This window comes from Pagrus pagrus (assembly GCF_965226575.1).
Source record: "Pagrus pagrus genome assembly, chromosome: 11".
Taxonomy (NCBI): domain Eukaryota; kingdom Metazoa; phylum Chordata; class Actinopteri; order Spariformes; family Sparidae; genus Pagrus; species Pagrus pagrus.
Genome location: NC_140195.1, coordinates 15,179,153 through 15,201,334, shown reverse-complemented (window position 1 = coordinate 15,201,334; position 22,182 = coordinate 15,179,153). Strand labels below are relative to the sequence as shown.

Here is a 22,182-nt window from a genome sequence, read left to right as displayed (position 1 = left end):
AAGAAAAAGATGGACAATGATGAGGCAAATGCATTTTTCTACTTGTATATAAATGTGTGTGTGTGTGTGTGTGTTGTTGCTTCATGTATGTTTTGTGATACCTGTGGGTGTTGGGTGAGGGCAGATCCATGCCCTTGCTGCTGCTGGGAGGTCTCAGCCCCTGCAGCTTCCCTCCATTCTCTGACGGGGTCTGAGCAGGGCTGCCCTTCAGAGACCCACCTCCACACTCAGAATCTGATACTACAGCTTTGGCTTTGGCCCTTTCTTTCTCTTTCTCTCTGTCTGTCTGATTGACAGGACTGGGACTCAGCATCCCACGACCCCCTGCCTTACTCAGCCCTGTTCCAGAACCAAGCCCTGAGGCGGGCTCTTTGAGCCTCGAGCCATGGGCCGCTGTGGTGGAGGGTTTCATCAGCCCAGTGTCCATGGTGGTGCTCATTGGTCGGGCCGAGCTTGGCCGAGTAAGAGTCAGGGTGCTTGTCTTTGCTGGGCGAGGCAGAGAGCGGTACTGAAGAGATGTCCTGGCATTTGGAGATAGAAACCCACTCTGGTCGCTGTTTGAAACATCTAGACTTGTCTTCCGTCCTCCACCACTACCACTACCAGCTCCTGGTTTGACAGGAATACCAGAAGTTTTGGGAATCTTCCCCACGGTTGCAGAGACGCAGGGTATTGCACTGCCACCTGTACTCGTCACAGTATGGTTACTGGCATTGTGTGTGCCATTACTTGTAGCTGTGGTGGGCTTCTTGAAGCCAAAGTTTCCACCAGTTGAGGGCCTGACCAGGCCGGACGGAGGTTTACGTTGCTCTCCAGCGCCGGTGCCATTTCTGTGGTCTTTACCAGCATCAGAAGAGGAGCGCTGAAGGCCAGAGGTCTTCACTGCTAACCGAGACTTATCCATCGGCTTCCCGTCTGACTTCACTGAACCTAGAGAATTATAGAAGAAAAAGAAGAAAAAAACATCACTGATGAGTAGTTTGAACAGTCTCTGGTGGTGAGTGAGACTAACCAAGCCTTATTAGGACATGACATCTTATCTGAACACCTACATGGTCTGACAGTCTGCTGATAAAAACAAACTGCTGTCTGAGCAGACAGTGAGTAGACAAGCCTCACCCTCACACGCACCGTTATCGCACTCTTACTCCTCTTTTCCATCCTGATGAACTAAAAGTTTTCTCTGGCTTTCCAGTAAATATACGTCTGCATGTCACAGCTGCAGCGCGCTGAGATTAACATATGCAGTGTGGCTGTGGAAAACTGGTGTTCACATTCACGAAGCGTGTCTGCGGCCACACAACTGCATGAAACACCCAGTGTAACTGTAGTTCTCCACTCTTGAAGCCTCTTTGGGAAAAGAGGGCGGAGACAGAGATAACTTGGTGGAACAGAGTTTGAAGGAAAATAATGTGATTTTGTCCCCATGTGTACATTTCCCAGTTGGCAAATTAATTGGACTTGTTTGGAAGTCATTATGAGAAAAAACAGTATATTAGACATGTGCACTATGTGCACCACCCACACAAGTGAGAGGCCACGCTACCCACGCTCTTAATTTGTATCTAATGGGAGTTGTTATGGGAGGTTTATATACAAGGCATTAACAGAGTCAAAGAACTGCTGTTGAATGAGACCCACCGGCGTGCTGCCTTGGGACATCTGGAGTCACTTAAGGGTATTTATAAACCCGCAAAAGACATACACACACATATAGGGCCAGATATCTATACCACACACACTCTCACAGTTCTCGGTGATTGGATCTTATAGGAATGTGACACTGACAACACATTACGCTTGGAGACCTTTCGTAAATGTGAAAATTGGGTTTACATGTCAAGTCATAAACTCAATCCATCGTATAACCGCAATGTTGTGCGTTCCAAGAACATTTTAAGCTGCAGAGACACACAATGTTGGCAGTAAGAAGCAAACACACACTGACAGAATCCAGGCATACGTACATATTAATTTTGACCTAAATGAATGATTTATCGACACCGGCTGTTGAGACAGTGGAGCTCGCAGCTTGACACAGCGGCGGTGTAGACGAGACTGTGAATCATTACACGTCTCGGCAGAAGAGGTCTGCATGTCTGAAGAGACGCAAGCAGACAGAGAAATCCTTTTGCATGCTATTAAACTTCTAACACTGCCGTCTCTGGATGTTGAGGGAAATGGGCTCATTTATATTCTTCTTCTTCTTCTGTTTAAGGGAGAGCAGTGGGAAGAGGACAGTATGAACACACTCTCATCTTTCTGTCTATCACTCCCTGTGGTTTTCTCCAGGGAGACAAGCTGCCCTCCCATCAACCATCACACTATCAACATGTGTGTGCTGATATTTGTGGTTGTTAAAATACAGTATCGGTGTTTATAAGTGTGTACATGAGAGGCTTGTAAACATTTGTTGCAGACGGGTGGCTTAAATGACAAGTCAACATTTGCCCAGCATTTACAGAGTAATCGAAACCTGTCTCAGTACATAGTGCAACCCTCTAGAGGGTTTGCAGTGCATTCACACCGAAAAAGTGACAAAAATCTAACTAAATCAATTGGATGTTTGACTGTACTGTTAACAAACACTATTGTTCCGTCATGCACTGCACAAACGTATTAGAGGCGATGCTCACAGCTGGAAAAAATTAAAACAAATTGTGGACATTGGTTCCAAGCCTCCATCAACATCTCTGAGAACTAACCAAATAAAGTATTAACTCTTTGGAAATACATTTTATTTCCTCCCTGTTTAGTTAAATTGTCAATTGGACTAAAGTCTATTTTTTTTATGTATTTTATAGCCCCAATTCACAAATCTGAACCACATACAACAGAAAAATTAAAATAAATAAGCCAAAAAGTTAAAGAGTTTGTGGCAACATGTTGGGATTTAAGACGGTGCAGCACTAACTGTACATTGAATCACTTTCTGCTAGTACAAAATAATAAAATTACTGATTACTGATTCATTTTCAGTCGGTTATTTGTGCAGAAAAGGTCTCCCAAGTAACAGAGCATTTTAATGTCCAGTAACCAGGTGCAGTTTGTGAGAAAATGTACGAGTCAGCCTACTAATAGTCCATGTTTCATTATAAACATACACGTGTTTGTGTATGCTGTCAATTATAGCTCTTAGTAAGAAAATCGGAATGGGAGCATCTCTCTACTTCAGTACATACTAGAGAACATACGATATGGAAGTACTCATCTATCGCTGAACATGCTCCTCAACCAAAGACCTTACACTCTGCGTCTCATACAATGCTGCAAACAGACAGACACACGCACAGACAATCATGCCAAACCTCAGAGATGACGAACTGATCTCAACGATGAGCAGCAAAGACGTCTCTAACTATCTAAGAACGTATGCCCCCCTTTTGGTTAAACCGATGAGCTCCTCCACGCTGATGAGTCGGCTTTCACTTCATCATCTGATTAATTAGAGTCTCAATATCGGTGGTGGAGTGAGTGGCCTTGATAACAGCATCATACGTTCACATCAGTAACAATAACAGGCTGCCACAGAGATCACAGGCTGGCTCAGCACACTTGTTTGGTGTATCTGTCATTTCAGCAGCTGGCAGTGCAAACACAGGACAGTCCCACAGAAAGAGGACTGTTTATACAGACACTGTCTATCTAGACTGGCACAGAACACATCAACTAATATCCTGTTGTTTTGGTAGTCTATATATGTGAGTGTGTGTGCATGTGCTTACATAAACAGCACACAGATGGTGTGCTTAAAAGGCAGCTGCACAATCCCCACTATTGTGCTCTTTGTGTGTGAGTGAGAGTGTGTGCGTGTAAAGTGTGATGGTGGACACTCTGTAAGGCTGGCACAGTCTCAGATGTGTCTGCACTCACACACACACACTCTAACAAGCACACACTCTGTCTCTGGTCCAGTTGTTTTGGGTACAAGGCTTTTCTTTAAGTGCTATAAATTGTCTCTGTCCGGCACAAAAATAAAGCTTGGATAGGAAAGGCTGGACCAATAGGAAATAAAAAAAACACTGTTGGTCAGTACGTGTCTGTGTGTGTGTGTGTGTGTATGTGTGTGTGTGTGGTTGGTTGGCAGGAAGGGAGTGGGTGGTGGTGATGGGCGTTTGATACATGGCACCACTTTCTAAAGGCCCGGAGGGTGGGCTGCAGCTGTGGATGAATGTGTGGGACAAAGACAGCGAGTGTGTCTGTGACTGTGTGTGGGTGTGAGACTGCCAGAGAGAAGGGAATATTAAAAGACAGCCACAGAAATGTGTCAGTCTACTCAGGTTATGTAACCATTTCAAGTGTAGCTATATATATTACACCTCACTGTTTGTGTGTGTGTTTCTCCACTCACCTGCCACCTTCAGCCCACTCTGAGAGGTGTGTGTGATAGGCGACGTGACTCCAACAGGTGGGTTTCTTCCTTTCTTCAACATATTTCCCTGACCCAGGGTCTGAGGTTTCTTCAGTTCACCCTTCCCTCCTTCCAGCCCCTCCCCGTGTGTCCGCGTCTTTTTCCATTTGTTGGCTGATTCGGACTTGAGACTTCCTGTATCGTAGACGCCGCTGCCCTGGCTCTTGCGGCTGGGTTTGGTATCATCAGTGTCCCAGGACAGACCGCTCTCCACCAGAGATCTCTTCTCGGCATCTGTGCGCATCTAGAAAGAGAAAGACAGACACATTCTTAGAGACTATGGCTAACAATTACTTGTATGTATCTGGTAGGCTGTGTGCTTTACAGGAAAGGTTTTCCTACAAAAGTATGTATGAAAGCAGAGCTAAAAGACACAACTGAGCATAAGCATCATGACAACAAAGTTTTAGTGTTTAGTTTTGCCACAGGAAGACCTGAGTGATAGTTTAGTTATTCTAGCCTTAATCTAGAATTGTAGTGCTATGGATGAAATACTAACAGCTATAAGGCTCATGTGTCCAGAGATCGATCTCTGTGAACAGTGAATAAACTCCATTCATTGATGAAGACCTACTTTTTTGCCACTTTTTTACACAATGAAAATGTTAAGGTGAAGACATTTCTTGCAGGTTTAGCAGACATTCAACTCCAGCACATACAGTATAATACCAATAACCGTTGTGCCACTGGTAAGATACAATAAAATGTACAATTTACTCCAACTTGAGTCCAACTTTCAGAACTGTAATACATGTAGGTAATCCTCCAGACTCCTCCCCAATAGTATAACTTTTTATTACTTAAAAGATGAAGTTTGACTTTGGATGATTCATTTCCTGACATTAATTCAATCCATGTTAAATTGTTACCTTGGGACACTGGTATGAATGAGCCAGTGGAACAACTCATTGGATCATTTATGTAGAAAAGTTGGGAGTCCCTTGAAATCATTGGTCACAGTTTACTGAGGTGTGTGGACTCAGACCGAGCCAGACTCTGCCTCATCTTGATGCCTTCTGAGCAGAAAAACATGTCTAACCCAAAATAAAAACACACTCACTGATGTCTCATCTAAATCTGAGTCCCTATGTGTGCTCACTTTGAACACTTCAAAAGAGACAGCAGGGGAAGAAAAGCAGACGGGTGAAAACAGACAGCATGCACATAATCCAGTAAAAGAAGACAGTCAGATTTTAAACTAAAGGAAGTGTGAGTCACAGTCTTCTTCACGATACACAATTATTGTGTACGAGTGTGTGAGTGTTTATGGGAGTCTACATGAGGATGGGTATTTTTCACAGAGGCTGATTATTCTCCCCGCTGTAGGAGACAGACAGTTACACAATGTATCAGGAGGTGTGTGAAAGTGAAGCGTGTGTGTGTGTGTGTGTGTGTGTGTGTGTGTGTGTGTGTGTGTGTGTGTGTGTGTGTGTGTGCATGCCAGTTCAGGACATTGCACCCAGCGGTTCTCATGAGGACTCATATGCTGAATTCCTTTTTTATTAAAACCAATAGACCCCATGGGCAGGTTCACATCACATGAGGAGGTGGTATGCGTGGGTGTGTGTATGTGTGGGTGTGTGTGAGTGTGTGCGTCTTATTTGACCGGACCTTGTTGATAAAACATTGTCATTTCCTCACACACATTCCCTGATTATTGAAACGGGGGGGGGCTGAGATACACATCTGTCCAGATAACCATGGCGAAACATGGATAACAACTCAAACATACAGACAGATAGGCTCAAGCAAAAAGGTATTGGAAAAAGAAGGACGAATTAACTTAATCCACCTCCATGTGGAAATGAGGAAATCCGGGTTTTTGTACCTCCTACATGCACCATTTTCTGGCTTTGATTCTCTCTCTCTTCTCTCTAAACCATGTCTTCTTTGTGCCCCCCCCCCCTTCCTTCAAAACCCTTCTCTCCTCCACACTCATATCCTTGTTGAGTATATTATATAATATGTGGGAGTGATGAGGGATGGATGTAAATTCAAGATTGCCTTTGAAGAAATTTAAATCAACAGGAGCAAAAAGACAGACAGAGGAGAAAACTGAGACAAAGAAATAGCTGCAGGACACAAAGAGAAACCAAAAAAGAAAAAACATCAGCTGAGGATGGCAAGAGAACAGGGAGCCATGTGTATTAGACAATGTGGGGTGCATGATGATGTGGTGGTTGGTTGCCATGGTAATGATGCCATGGGGGGGGGTAATGGTTGCTATGACTCCTGCAGTTAGGCGTGGATGGAGGGAGGTGCCCCGGTTCTTGCGACTCACTGGCCCGGATGCAGGACTGCAGATGGCCCTGTGTATGTGTGTGTATATGTGTGTGTGTGTGTGTGTGTGTGTGTGTGTGTGTGCAGATGGCCATGTTCTAGACCTGTCCTTCACTATACCGGGGAAAAAAAGACAAAGACCCGCAGTCTCAGCATCCCCTACGCTTTGGTTGCTATGGTTACACTGTCTCTTAAAATCCCACTACATCGGCCACATAAACCACATTTGCGGAGGTGTGACCTACATCAGACACTCTGGGAAAATGCACAGACACACAAACACGCACACAAACACGCACACACACAGACACACACACACACACACACACACACACACACACACACACACACACACACACACACACAGTCTGGAAACCATACAGCTACAGATGGATCTTAAAGAACCTCAAGCAGAGCGGCAGACAGGATTTTAGAAGCACTGAGGTCACGGGTCCCAAATCCTCCCATCCCTGCAGCACATTTTTAAGACCATATATCAGTGCACTTTTATGTACTGTGCAGAAGCAGTTGTTTCTAACTTCAGTCATTCAGGTTAATTATACAACTACACTGGGCCAAAACTACAGAGTCTGGATGAGCTGAATCAGGTGGGTGAAATCCTATCTTTGAAAAAACTATTTATTCAATCAGAGGCTGAACTGGTATAATTATAATCTCAAACCTCTACAGCAGCAATGACATGGCTTGCACATTAGATTTTGGAATAATGTACCTGTTTTTTTGTGGATTAATGTAAATCAATGACAATGCGGTGACACTAGTTGATCATTTTCTTCTCTAAAACCTCTGAAATAACTCAAAAAAGCTTTTAAAAGAAGCTCTCAAGCCCTCACAAAAGACCAGCCTTGTGTCACATTGCAGCTGACCAGCAAGCAGCGTGTATTGCAGCAAACATTGATCGCTGCAGATGTGATAAATATTATGGCTGTGCTTAGAATATTAAATCAGGCTTTGTCTCTGGTGCCGGTGTCCTGCTGGCCGTTGTGCAAATGACACATCATTCAGCACCTCATTAACACCTCGCTGAATTTACAGCTTGATCAATACTACTGTTACCAACACACACATCTAATCCATCTGTATCAGATATCTGTTTGTGTATGTGTGTGTGTGTGTGCTGGTGACTGCTCGTGTGTGCTTCTTACCACTATGGCTGAGTTTCTACGGGAGCCGATGGGAGTGGTAGGAAGGGAGTTGAGAGTGGGACTCGTGTTGAACTCTTCAGAGCTGAGGTTGTCTGAGCCGTCACTCAAACCGCTGCTGATGGAGCTGCTCTCATCCCAACTACGGAAACAATGACAAACAAGATGTGTCAGTCTTAACAGGCAGCTAAAGTAATGAATATGCAGTTCAAATAGTAAGCTAAAGGTTGTGAAGGAACAGTCAAAATAGATAGCCAAAAGTAACAGATAAGGAGTGCCATTTTCTAGCTTAATGTAATGGATAAATGGTCGAAAAGGAAAGTCACAGTAATGAATATGCAATTCAATAGTTAGCAAAAAGAAAAACAATTTTAAAAGATAGTTTAAACTAACAGATTAAGAGTTGCATTAGCTAAGTTGAAGTACTAGGTAAATGTTTGAAATAGATGAGTTAAATAAGGAATAAATGGTCACAACATAAAGTTACCATAACAGATAAAGAGCTAAAATTGCCAGCTAGCACTAAATGCAATGGATACATGTCTGAAATGTTTAGCTTCTGTCACCAGTAGTATGCTATAATGCAAACTTGGCTGAACCAGCCCAAACATCTACACTGTAGAAGTATAAAAACATATTCTGACAATATAGAATGGGATACTATAGGGCTGTTGGGGGGTATGGTCTGAAAAACAGGTTGGGGACCACTAAATTAAAGGAAAACATCTTGTAGTTGGGAGGAAAATGTGAAGTCCCAAATACATTTATTTTTCTGTCATCTAGATGCAAAAGTGTGTTTCATCAGCCTTCAAACAGTTCATCTGTGCAGAAGTTGTGGAGTTACTGTTCTACAGTCATTAGGTTAAACCCAGACAGATGGTAGAGGTTTGTTCCTATTTGCGGTGAACAAATGTTGCAAAACCTGATATGCCCCAATGCAAAAAGGCATCCACCTGTCTTAAAGTGTCCTTGATCAAAACACAGAATCCTTCTTAAATCCAAGGGCGCACAGAAGCCAAGTCTGTTTCCCTGCAAAGATCGATCAAGTATCACGTACCACTGCATGGTCTCATACCTGACAAAAACAAAACAATCTGTGACAGTTAACTGGATACATCCTCGAGGTTTCTACACTGCTTGATCTATCAAAGCTCCACCAGCTCAGTTACATCGGCGGTTGGTTTACTTGGCTTCATGTCATCAAGTTTGTCTTTTGATTAAATATTCATAGACACAGGCCTCATTTACTGCTGCCTGCTCCATATATCTAACTTTCACACTGCAAACACTTGGCAAACTAAAATTCAGAGCGCTCTCGACATCATCTCAACCCACACACACAAAAATAGCACTAAGGAACATATACACTGATGCATGCGCCCACGGGTGCACTGCATACAGGAGGAGAGTCTGTGCCAGGACTCTGAAGTCTGTCTGCTTGGCATGTTCTCCCTTTTGCCCAGGAGAAACTGCTCTGAAAATCGTGACATAAACAGGTTGGGGTGTGTTTTTTTTACAGTGGTTACCTCTGTACGTCTACAACAATTACCATCAACTACTCAGTTGCTCGTGAAAAGGCATACTCACAAACCAAAGTGATGCAGAAGGCCACACATCTTCGCTATTATTCAGACAATATTATCACATGTATTATAAACACGATATGAATATACAATATCAAGGTAATAATGAATATCACGGTAATGCGACACCCCCACTTCAAATACAAATAAAGCTATTAGTAGCCTATAATTTCTGCGAATGCCTTTCAACTAACCTTGGAGATAGTGGTTGAACTCCATTAGCTGGAGTTTTCCAGCAAAGAAAATGTGAATTGTGCTCTCTATGATACAACAAGCAATTCAGTTTAGATTTGTTTTCTTTAATAAATCAATTGTGGTTGATGTTTGACCATTTCTTGTCTGATGAATACGATATTCAGAGTAATATGACCAGTCAAGGTGTATAAACGTCAAGAAATAATTGGAACAAATCTGTCATCTGACTCAACACAATGACTTGAATGAGGAAGCGGGACAGTGGGGAGGCAAAAGGCACATCTGAGAAGTGTGTTTGGGTATGTGGGTGTACATCCACATGTGCTTGTATACATTAAGTAGGTCGTGTTTAGGAAGTTAGGGGGTTGGGTTTTTCTCCTATTAGGGTCAATAGGTTTGACTGATATCGTACTATACTGTAAAACAAGATGAAAGGGTGGGGTCTGCCTAATGAGGTCATGTATACTGTGTCACAGGGGAGGATGGAGGGCGAGAAAGCGGTGTGGGCCTTCCGGTTGGGTGCCTCTATGGGTCACACTGTACCCTGGGGGACTTGACGGCAGGGATAAGGGGGAAACGGGTGAAGGGAAAGCCCTCCCTGTCTAGCCTGTGGATACGTAGACACAAAAAAAGAGCAGACAAGATTTTATGTCTGAAGTGGCTGTCATGCTGCCTTGACTATATGCCAGGCTGGGATTAAGAGCAAATGGAAGATTGGACCAGACATGGCGAGAGGGGCGACCAACACTTTTGTCTCCATGATAAAATGATCAAAATGATTAAAGTGGGATTCAACACTTCTATTGGCTTACAAAAATGATTCACTTTTCAGGAAGCATTCAAAAACATTTCCTTTGATTCATTTTTTAAATGCACATTTTCCTTTCAAAGTACTGTTTTTCAGCTCATGATGTTATTCTAAAGCTGACTGGATGAACTCAATCTTTGCAATGAAAACATGTGGGATTATCTTATCAAGTGGCAGATGATTTTACAATACGTTTTATGACAAAATGCAGTTTTAAGACTCAATTAGAGATTTAACAACTTTCTAGGGGGATGTTTTTTTTTCCTATAAAAGCTGATCTTGTATTCCTCCCTAGAACAAAAATGCACAGAGGAACTAACAAACAGTGAACTCATCCAGAGTGGATCTATTTGTATACAATACTTGTGCGTGTGTCATTCATTCATCATGTGAGTGGGAGATAAACTTCCTCTGGGGAGAAACAGCTGTGTTTTACCATCAGCGCCTCTCTGAAGCAACACCTTTCTCTTCATATCCTGTTATTCACTTCACAGCTGTCTGGGTGTCCACCAGAGCTTTTGTGAGTGATAATGCTCTCTCTGATGAATAATTCAGACCTGATAGGCAAACAGAACAAATACATTCTCTGCTGGGTTTGGTGTCACTCAGCTGACTGATCTGAAAACAGGAACCCACAGAGCAAAGAAGTGAGGTCAGGGGTCAAACATCACGGATAGCACTAGGTAAACTGGTGAATAAAATATAAAGCAGATGATTTTATTTGATTTATCAGTAGCTGAGCTTCCATTTAATTGTCAAGCGAATTATTATGATAATAAACTAGGCTATGCTAGTTGTTAGATGGCGGGATCCACCTTATTCCTGGCCTTCAAATCATGGGTACGACTTCTGTACACTTAACCTGAACCAGCATATTCCATGGTAACAGGAAGCTAATCCTCTTTCTGAGAGCAACTGGTACAGCGTAACATTTGTTAATGAAGATCTAGGTTAGCAACTTCATCGAGTGAATGCAAATAACTGTTATTATTGCTCAGCCCACTACGCTAATGCTTCTAAAGCCTTGAAAGTGCTGCCGGTGCATCAGTTATTATGATACTTTCACCGGATATAAAAACCCAGACTTTTTTCTCTAGTGACCTCCCCAAGTAACTTTTGGATAGGCTACGTTATGCATGGCTGTGACAAACTGAGAAGAAAAAGCAGAGGTCCTGAACCAGAAACCAAACCACTTGTTTGCCAACAAATAATAAACCTCAACAAAGAAGAATAAGATTATGGCAATATCCAGGAAGAGACAAAGATCACAGCTTCTTCCTCTTCGTATGCTCTGCCCATCTGACCGGTCATGTGGGTAAAGTGTTCGCTACATCAGAACATATCTGGAAAAAGTGTTTTCATCTCCCATGAAGCGCATAACTCTTTTTCCAAAAAGGCTAAAAACCACCTTAAGCAAACGTCATAACTTGTTTGCTCATGAGATTATCTCAATAGTGGATGGGGAACAAGAAAAAGATGACTACTTCAATCATCAAGAACAAAATCTGACTCATGTTTTTTGTTTCCCCTGAAAAATTAAACGAGCTTCATACAATAAAAATCCCAAATCTACCAAGGAGAGACGTTTCATTTAGGCCTGCTTTGATGAGACAAGAAGGCGCCTCAGAGACTAGAGAGAGAGTAATTGAGATCATGAGACAATGTGGGCGCCAAGAAGAACATAAGGCATCAAAAGTCAGAGATACAGTCGATCTATGTGTGTGTATGTGTGTGTGCACTTCAGTCTTGGCATTAAGTGAGATTCCCTTCAGCTCTGATCAGCTGAAATCATGTTAAATCATACTTCAATGATCCACGGTTCTCAGTTCTGAGAGGAGGAAATCTTTAGTTCCAAAAGATCTTATAAATTATCAGCAGAAAGCTTTAAGCTTCATGAAAGTGCTTTTTTGAGAGAGTCAGACTGTCTGTCCAAGTCAGTCCAAAAAAAAAGAAGAAACTCCTATTCCCAAGCGTAAAACCTGATATCCTCAATCAGTGTCTGCCGATGTACGGCTGCACCAGATCCACTGTCGTGTCATCCAGCTCATCTTAGCCTCTATAGTCCTCCATCAACTCCTCTGGGTGAGATAAAAGGAAGTCTGAGCTTAAAAAGAGGGCGATGAAACACGGGGATACTCAAGAGAAGAGGGTGAAGTGGCGTGTGGGGCGAGAAGAAAGAACTGAAATGACTAGCATGAGAAAGAAAGAGCTATAGTGGCGAGAGAAGTGCTGTTGATGATGCAAAAAAAAACCCTCTCAACATCTCAGAACATGATGCACACTCTCAAGAGGATAGTCTCTCAACTCTCCTTCTAAACTTCCACCAACATGCCCCCTCAACCTCAATCCGCTCACTCCTTTCTTTCTTTATCAGCAGCTTCTAAAGTCTCCTGTTATAATCTCTCCTCGCTCCGCCTCGTCTTTTTCATTCTTTAACAGCAGCTGCAGAGACTGAGGGATAATATTAGCACCCAATTCATCTACATCACCCCTTACGAACGTACCACTTTAGTCAAGCCACTTCCCTGTCGCATTTGCATTCAAACCTACAGTATATCTTTCTCTAAAAAGCAGCCTGTTACAGTACTTCAACACATCCTGGAGAATCTGAATTGCTTGCAAGACGGAATGAATAACATTGCGGTTTAATAAAATGACATTATTGGTGGATGTTAGTAAAGCGCAGAGTAAAAACCATGACCATAAACCACATCTGTATGTTAAATTTCATTGGCCTATTGTGACTCTCCAGCTAAGGAACACAGCTGGAGGGAGCAGGATCGGGACGGTGAAAAATGGTGCCCTGTGACTATAATTTCATGAGCAAAATGAATATCAATGTTAATTCGATTGCAGGAGCAATAAATGTCAATTAATCTGACATGCGCTTGATTAAACTCATTCTTCACCTCCACCTGACTGATGTTATTTTGCTGTGCACCATGTGCAAACTACAGCATCCAGCTGAGCTGAGAATATGCCACATGGACACAGTGTATTCTGTCATCCTGAGCCAGCTGCACACAACTGGTTTCCTACTCTGTCCAGCCACAATGACTCCAGCGCAAACGTAGAATTCGTCATCTCTCAGAAAGTTTCCATATTTCAGATGGTTTGAATATTTCATTTTAATTGTGCAGGCTGATAAAGGTCGTGGTGGTCTATTTAAACAGCATCCTCTTTTCACAGAGACATGATTTCTTTGTTCCTTGTGGTCTGCAGAGGGGACCGGCACACCCACACAAACACTAAGCCTCACTAACCATCGAGAGGGTTGTTGAATAGCTGCTGCTGAGCTTAATAGACGGCTTTTATTAACAGGCTTCTGTGCCCTTCCACTATTCAGACTATGGAGCTAATTGCTCTGATCTCTACGTGAATGGTCTTTTTTGCTGCTCATTATGAGAGCTCTGCACCACCTTCTCCTCTCCTCCCCTCTTTGAGGGTGAGGGATGGGAGAAAAAAAGTGAGAGAGATAGATGAGATAGAAGAAAAATCTTTTTACAGAGACAAAGCAGCTTTGCTTGTGGTTTGTGGGAGCAGTGCTTGCTGGGAGCTGGAGTCTTGCCAGTCTCAGGGAGCAGACTTAACAGTATTGGTTGATAAGCTGTTCCATCTAAACAAACATTTGTTAAAACTGCATGGAGGCCATTTGGAGGAATTTGATGCTGAAGCTCTCCTACATGGGGCAAGCAGAATTAGGCCAACTCATTTTTGACTTTGCTGTATAATCAGAGGATGTGTAATGGCTGTGAAAGGAGGCAGACTTACTGTCCTACACAAAAACGCTAAATAAAAGACAATTAAGTAATGACCTGATCAAAAGTCACTGCACATTATAGAGAATGTTAGTGCACTTATGCATAACCTGCCACTTAACAACAGATCGATAAGCAGAATGTCATTGTCAATCTTTTTATCTAATTATACAAGACCAGAATATTTCACTGGGCCATCAAGGTGAAATTATTATAAATGATTATTAATGTCACCTTAAAGGTTCTTTGTGGAGTTTCTGACCTCTAGTAGTGCCACAAAGCTGTTTTTTCTATTCGCAGATCCCTGTTTGTCCCTGACATGCTGCAATGAACCAGCAAAGGCAGTGAGGAAGAATGCCACAAGTTGGTAAACACTAGTGTGCAGTGCTAGCTCAAAACATGCTGTTTGGCACAGATTATCTGGTAATGTGAGGGGTTTACGATTCCAACTTTAAACCTCCTGAACTGCTCAAAGATTCATCAGGGCTGCTTTGCGATTTAAAATCTGGATGATTACATTGGTGTCTACCAAGCCGGACCACTACAAAAGCTGAGGGCGCTGCCAGGCAACAGCAAACTTTCTATCCCTTGAGGCTAACATTAGCTAGCATACTACTGTTAACAGAAACTTCAAATGTCACCTGCAGTTCTCACTGAAAAATATGAAACTTGACTTCCCACTCATCCAGACTCGTTTATCCTTGTGCCCTTTTTTTTCTCTCACTGCAACGTGTAACTACAGCAAGTTGTTGCACCACGCAAATCTCTATTGTGTTTACATCTACTGCCCAATGAGATGACATGAGAGGGATCGCGTGTAATCCAATCTGGCCAATTACTATTAGATCTGCTGGACCGTGTTAGAGCAGATAAGATGAAAATATACAAAGTGTCAGCTAGCAGAGGAGACAGAGTTTTTAGAAAGGATGTAATGATCAGAATTGTAAAAACAGCTCTAGATCATGTTAATGTGATTTGAATACAGGGGTTGAACTCTTTATACCCTCATGGGGTTAAACACGTTTTATTCAGGGTGATATCTGGCCACAGTCCCTCCTGCTGGTGTAAAAGCATGGAAAGTGTTTCTGCAGTCCTACAGTGGACAGGAACTTTCCATTCCTAATAAAATCCACAGTGTCACATGGCAGAACCCAAAATGGCTAAATCAGACGGGTTCCTGGTTGTAGTGATGCCTTTTCAGGCAAATGGAAAGTAGGGCACTGCCAGACTGGCACTGGGCAGTCGGCTCAGAAACCGGAGGGGGCACGCATGAAAGGGCTGCTCAAGCCATTAGAAATAAATATGTGAGACTGTGACTGGTGCTAGAGAGGACAATCAGGTAAGATGCATTGTCTGTGCTTGTGTGTTTGCCTGTACAATTCTGTATTTGCAGACAGATCTCAGATCAGCTTGAAGAGGAAGAAAACAGCAGGTGACTTGGCCTCTAAGCCATGGGTGAGGGACACAGAGAGGACACATCTGCCAATGCATGAAAAACAAGCAACTGAAACAGACTCATCAGCCATCCCACCAGAAAAAAAGCCATAATCCACCTTAGAGCAGGTGTAAGGATGCATAAACAATGTTTGACAGACAAAATCACAAGAAAAAGGTTAACCAAGAGGTCAAAAACAAAAAAGAAATTGTCTGCTTCAACATCCTCTACAGTTTTCAGTCTGGACATATAAAACAGGATGTAAGCCCAATAGTGATGACTGTTCTCTAACAAACTTAAACAATGACACTGGTGTAAACACAAATCCACAGAAACACTCACAAACAAAATGACTCATTTGCAGGGAGGGGCGGCACGGCCGGCCACAACCCATCACCAGCGTTTCTTTTCTCCAATGCAGTCATGGCTGCACTGACCATCTGACAGTATTATTGATTTAAGTCTCAGAAATGTTATATAAAATGCATTCTGATTGTGTGCATGAGCTCACTTCAGATATGTCTCAATGAGTATCTACCTGGTAAAATCAAAAAAGAGAGGGTGAATATGGTTTGTGTGCACAGATGGCTAACAATATGGGTCCCAGCAGCTTATCACCAGGAAACACACAAAGAGAGAGAGAGGGAGATACTGTGTGTGAATCACCTTGGTGGCTTATAAGCATACAGCAGGATATTTTCCAATCAAATGGAGAGTAGCAGGAGAGGTTGAGGTTGTCTGGCTGAACGAGCATTTAAACATTCTGTAGGTCACATTGATTTTTTAAGAAGCTTCTGTGTAGGATTATCCATCACTGCAGCACCATATAGGGCCATGAAAGAACTCCCTCGGCAGGCAAAATCCTTATTATATCTTGAAAGCCTCAAACTCTGACACACAGTACAGTCAAGACATAACATTGCGTGAATGTCCAGCCACTGCAGACTGTAACACTGCAGCTATAGTGATCATGGTATACATTACTGATGATTATAAATGTCATTTTATCAGCCATCTGCTGCACTCTGGAGTTATAGTATGTTCTTATCAGAAAAACACACTGTACTGACCATTCATCAACACTTTTTAATTACGCCTTGTTTTTGTCTGGGCGCTTGGGGCACGTGTCGAGAATTTAGCAACAAATCTGTCGTTAAAAATGGCTTTTAATTAGCTACCCAATGCAGGTTCTCTGCTGGGTTGTATTGTTAAACACTTACAGTAAATCATGGACAACAACCAATTAAAAACTAGGTTGCGCAAGCGGCCTGCCTTTGGGTACACACTAAACAGAGAAATTAATTTCCTCTTCAGCGTTATTTATGATTTCCTCCCTGTCCCGTTTACATGATGAGGAACGTGTGATATCTGCTCGGACGCTCTTTTGTACACACACATAGACACACACACACACACACACACACACACACACACACACACACACACACACACACACACACACACACACACACACACACAGCAGTATTTGGGCATTACAGAGGATTACAGAACAGGCTGGAGTTAATGAGCTCATAATTACTGCTAATTCCATCTGCCACCAGGATCAGAGCAGGCCAGGGGTGACAGCTAGAGGTGCAGTGTGTGTGTATATATGTGTGTGAGTCCATTCAGGGAGATAGCAGGTCACATCCCTAAATGGCCATCACAGAGGAGAAACCCTGTTGTGCCTTTTTGACAGGCATATCCCTGACAGCAATGGCCCGGGGGTTTAGGACACAAACACACACACACACACCAACGCATACACATCAGATGCATTAAATTGCTGTTGTCCCCTGGAGTGAAGCTTGAATTAGCTGTCAGATGTGTGTGATGTTAGGAGCTGGAGGGAACGGCAGCTTTGCTCAAGACACTGCTCCATTGAGGGTTACACTTAAACCAGGCAGAGCTGTGCATTACTGGCTCTCAGGTGTGTGTGTGTGGGTGAAGAAGGATATTAAGGTACATCAGTCTTCCAAGGTTTCCTCACAACGATGGGGACACATTCTACAAATGCTTGGGGCTTTCAGGGTGGAAAGTTAAAGCACCGAAAAGGCACTCAGGAATCCTGGTCAGTAAAATGTTTGTTTTTTTCTGAGTGTGGGGGAGGTGGAGATAGATGGACAGAGAGAGAACTGTACGGCTTGGAAGAAGAGGAGGAATTGCTTCAGCGAAATTCTCCTCAGACAGCAAATTTATCTCTGAATCTCTTGTCTCCTCCTGACCTCCCCAGGGTGGACAGGAGAGGTTTGCTCAGAGTTCAACACATCGCAGCTGAGAGTCGACGTGGCTCTGAACTAATTCATCCCCGTGAAATGAAGCAGGACTGTTGAAACAGTGGAAGGCCTCCAAGCTTCATATAAGGAACTTTGAGTGTTGAAATACTCTTGGAACCAAAAATTGTGACTGTTGATCATGCTGACGCCAACTGGGTCATCTTGATCTTCTCATACTGTGAAGCCCCAAAAAGGAAAACAGTAGGAGCTGAGAGAGGTGTGCACCAGACACATACTCTTCTTCTTTGTATGTGCCTTCTTCTTACTAAGCTCAAATGGGGTTAAAGTTTAAAGGTTACTGACCCTCAGTCTAAATAAGGCTGATGCAGGGCTTTGAATGCAGTCACAATACAAACAATGCCTTTTGAACGCATTTAGCATAAATTAAAGCTTTGATTGCAAAACAAGAACGGGAGAAAAGTGTTTAACAATTTCTCCACAAAGTGATTTCATGCTCTTAATATAAGAGGCATGACAAATTGGGTCAAAGAGCATCAGATTTCAGAAGATATTAAAATGCCTCAGTGTGTTAGGTGGTGACCAGCAGGGCTCTTATGTGACCCAATAACCCTTGACCCCCAAAAGTACCCTGAGTTTCTTCCAAACTGACTTTTTTCTATACGTGAGCAGGAAGTAGAAGAGGGACAGCACTCCTGGGACAAGGTGGAACAGCCTTTAAATCACCTCCATAAGTAGTTCAGTCTGGGGTGCAGTGTGGACTGTGGAGTGCTTCCCAGCCCCAAATCAAGGGCTACGAACTGGGGAGGAGCTCACAGGGGGAACCCCAGAGCGCAGAGGCCCAGGACAGGGGTTGGACGCTGGGGTAGAGTTACCTCTGGCCTCCCTCCAGACACATCAATGACAACAAAACAGAGTGAAAGACGATATAGCCAATCTGTTGGGTTTTGTAAAGGGAAGCTGTTGCACAGACCCAAGTTTAACGACTGATACTGAGGAAGAAATCTAATAGTGACAGAACAGTATTCATTTACAGTAATGAGGATATTGTCAGTGTTTGCAGTGCTATCAAATGCATCACAATAGGGAACCAACTCCCCCCCCCCCCCCCCCCCCCCCCCCCCCCCCCCCCAAACACTGTCATACACACACTCATGCACATATAGCAGATGGAGGAACTATGATGTCAGCATGATGTGAGCCGGTGTTCATGGGAAAACATGGGCAGTGGCTCAATATGGCGACCAAATGCCTCAGTCAGAGCAACTGGCACAGAACATAAATAACATTTCAGAGGGCATCTTCTCCCGACACAAAGAAACTGTCATGTTACAAAACTGTTTGCCTAAAAACTGATTTTAGATCGTGACCAATCTCGAAGTTGTCCACAATCCACTTTTTAGGCGAATCATAAGGGTTGCAGTATTTAATGTCCTCTTACTTCTGTTTCCAAACTTCACATAGCCTCATTGAAGGGCGGATTCCATGATTTGCGAAAAAACCAACAGAGTAATGTAGCAAACTAGATAGCGATGCTGATTTGATGAATTACTTCCTCTGTCTCTTCCTTGAGTGACATCAATGTTGTTTATTTAAGATATAAATTGTAATTTTATGTCATTAGACATTTGTATAAAATGTGTTTGTGAAGGTCACAGTGGCTTTGACATCTGACCACCAAAATCAAACCAGTTCATCCTTGAGTCCAAGTTGACATTTGAGCAAAATTTCAAGAAATTCCTTCAAGGCGTTCCTGAGATATTGCATTAAGAATGGACGATCCAAGAAACAAAACGCCTGCAGCCGCAGCTTTCGCCCACCTGGAGCTATTAAAATTCATCAGCTATGTCAAGTACAGCTACAGGCTACAGGGACATTTTTAAAATTGAGAAAAGAGATCACAATTTAGACAGTGGCTTGTGGCTACAATTAAACAGCTCCTGATATTAGCTCTTTGGCCAGATCGCCTACACCTACTTCAGTGTTGTAATCAGTTCTGTACTTTCTCATGATAACAGCTCATTATCATCTAATAACTCGATTGTGTTAATCTCCCCAGATTAGTACATGCAACAGCAGTACATTTCCACATTGCTGTGAGATGTGCTGACCAGAGTGGATCTGTGGATTATGGGCCGATGTTACTTAAGAGGCCAAGCAGCGTCTCTTCAGTCAGTTTGGGGGGTAAGAAAAGAGTAGGTATGTTTAGACAGAGAGATATCACGAGGTGAGAATCAGAATCAGAATCAGAATCAGAATTCCTTTATTTGTCCCGCAAATGGGGAAATTTCTTTGTCACAACAGCCAAAGGACAGTATCACACTTAAACAGTAATAAAAGTAAAAAATAAACAATATAATAAGACATAAGAAATAGAATTTAACTGGTATATACATAATATCTACAATATGAAATTGGTATTTACAATATGACATAGTATTTATTATTTATAATATATTTATGTGAATTATGTGATTGCGTAGATTTTTTAAAAATCAAATCAAGCTTCACAAAGAGACTACAGATCTGAGTAGAACACCACCAAGCACCTGCCAAAGGCTGTCCAAACATCACTTCAACAAAAAGGAATCAAAGGCCCATTGACTGGAGCAGAGATACTCTTTCACTTCTTCTGGCTGAGATAAAGCAGACACCTATTAAAACACACAAAGTACTCCCATGCTGTGGAGGGGACTGACAGGTCGCTGTATATGTGTGTTTATATACGTGAACACATGTGGTGGTCATCAATAGGCCTCGGGGCGCACCCTGCATGAGCACGCACCCATCACCTGCTGTCACTCATAACACACGCACACCCTTGTCATGCCACTTAAAGTTGTTACAGTGAGTTTGGGAGACATTCCTCTCCCTCGGGCAGCTCAAAACACACACTTCACATTCCAGCGAGTGTATTCTGGGGTTCCACTCCCTAATCCTCTGACATATGCAGACGCATATATGCATACCATCTCACGAGTGCACACACAAAAATAAAATGACAGACGCAGAAGTTCCAATAAAGCGGAAATATTCTGCCTGAAGTTCCCTGTCCCAACACGAACTGGAGGAAAACATTTGTGCAAGTTTCAAGGGAAGACATTGTCTGAGCTTTTTTACTCACTCTACATTTCCTCGAAAACTACTTCACTATCAGATGAAAATGACATCCTGAGTTTGTTATTCTCTGCGGCCGTTGAGGTTAGGCTTCAAGCTCTCTCGCTCGAGCCTGTTAAGGTGGACTGTTGTCTGGCTGTTGGTCCTAATTTGACTTTGATGTAACAGAGAGACTCACTAAACTGCAGGGAGCACCACCTCATGAAAATATGAGCTCTGTTTGTGAACACAGGCTCCTGTGTGTACAATAAAAAAGTGCATGTGTCTTACAAGCACAGGTTACAAGCATCTGTTGTTTTGCTCTCAGGTCTCCCTAATGACCTTGTAGGCCGGACAAGTTCGCTTGTTCACTTAATTGCCTAACATCAAGAGTCAGTGGTCGTATGAAATGACTTTGGCCTGGTGTTTTTCCCCCCATTTTGACCTTCCATCCAAACTGACCTGAAGTTTTTCTCCCCTGAAATTAAGACATTTGAGAATAAATCTGGAATTTATGGTAGTGTGGCTGCAGAGAGTAAACCTTTTCTAGAGCTTCCATGTCTTTAAATTGTTGGTTGGTCAGCAGCTGGATCAAACACCCTGCACATGCGCAGCAGAGAAGATTTTAATGTTTTTATTATTCTGCCGTTTCTATGTGAACAAGAACCTTTTTTAAACAAATCCAAGATCACGCCTGTGTGGATTAAAAGATTTCACCTCCCAATTTGTGTTTTCAGATTTATCTGGACTTGTGTTGACATGTTACTATGCTGAAGATTATGCAGTCCTGCTCATGAATCATGAATCATGAGGGTGTGATAACATCGTCAGCAGCCCGTTGACCCTTCTAACTCATTCAGCATCTGAGTCAGCAATGTTTGTTTTCAAAGCAAGTTTATCTATTTGTGCTGGAACCCTTACATCCAGCATGATAGACCACATTTGTGTGTTTGTGATGAAAACAGTTTGTAAGCTGAAACTTTCTACATCTTCAAACTACAGCAAAGACGATCCTGGTGTTGCATTTGAACAAGTGTCCTCAAAAGACACTGCAGGGATTACTGTCATTACTAGTTCATCTGCCAATATTCTCACGATTAATTGCTTAGTCTACAAATGTCTGTGAAAAATGCTCATCACAATTTCCCAGAGCCCGAAATGATGTCTGCAAATTGCTTCTTTTGTCTGACCAACAGCCCAAAACCCAGAAAAATCCTCA

At 42.7% G+C, this 22,182-nt stretch overlaps 1 protein-coding gene across 4 annotated transcripts in view; it reads right to left on the bottom strand.

The window, feature by feature from the left end:
* Positions 1-22,182, bottom strand: part of LOC311264832 (neuron navigator 1-like) — a 91,727-nt gene that overhangs the window by 16,765 nt on the left and 52,780 nt on the right. For all 4 annotated transcript variants that reach the window (XM_084365970.1, XM_084365971.1, XM_084365972.1 and 1 more), the window contains 3 exons: positions 7,858-7,996; positions 4,352-4,655; positions 102-930 (listed from right to left, as the gene is read on the bottom strand). In XM_084365970.1, coding sequence (XP_084222096.1) covers positions 102-930; positions 4,352-4,655; positions 7,858-7,996 — 1,272 coding nt within the window. The remainder of the gene's footprint in view (positions 1-101; positions 931-4,351; positions 4,656-7,857; positions 7,997-22,182) is intronic.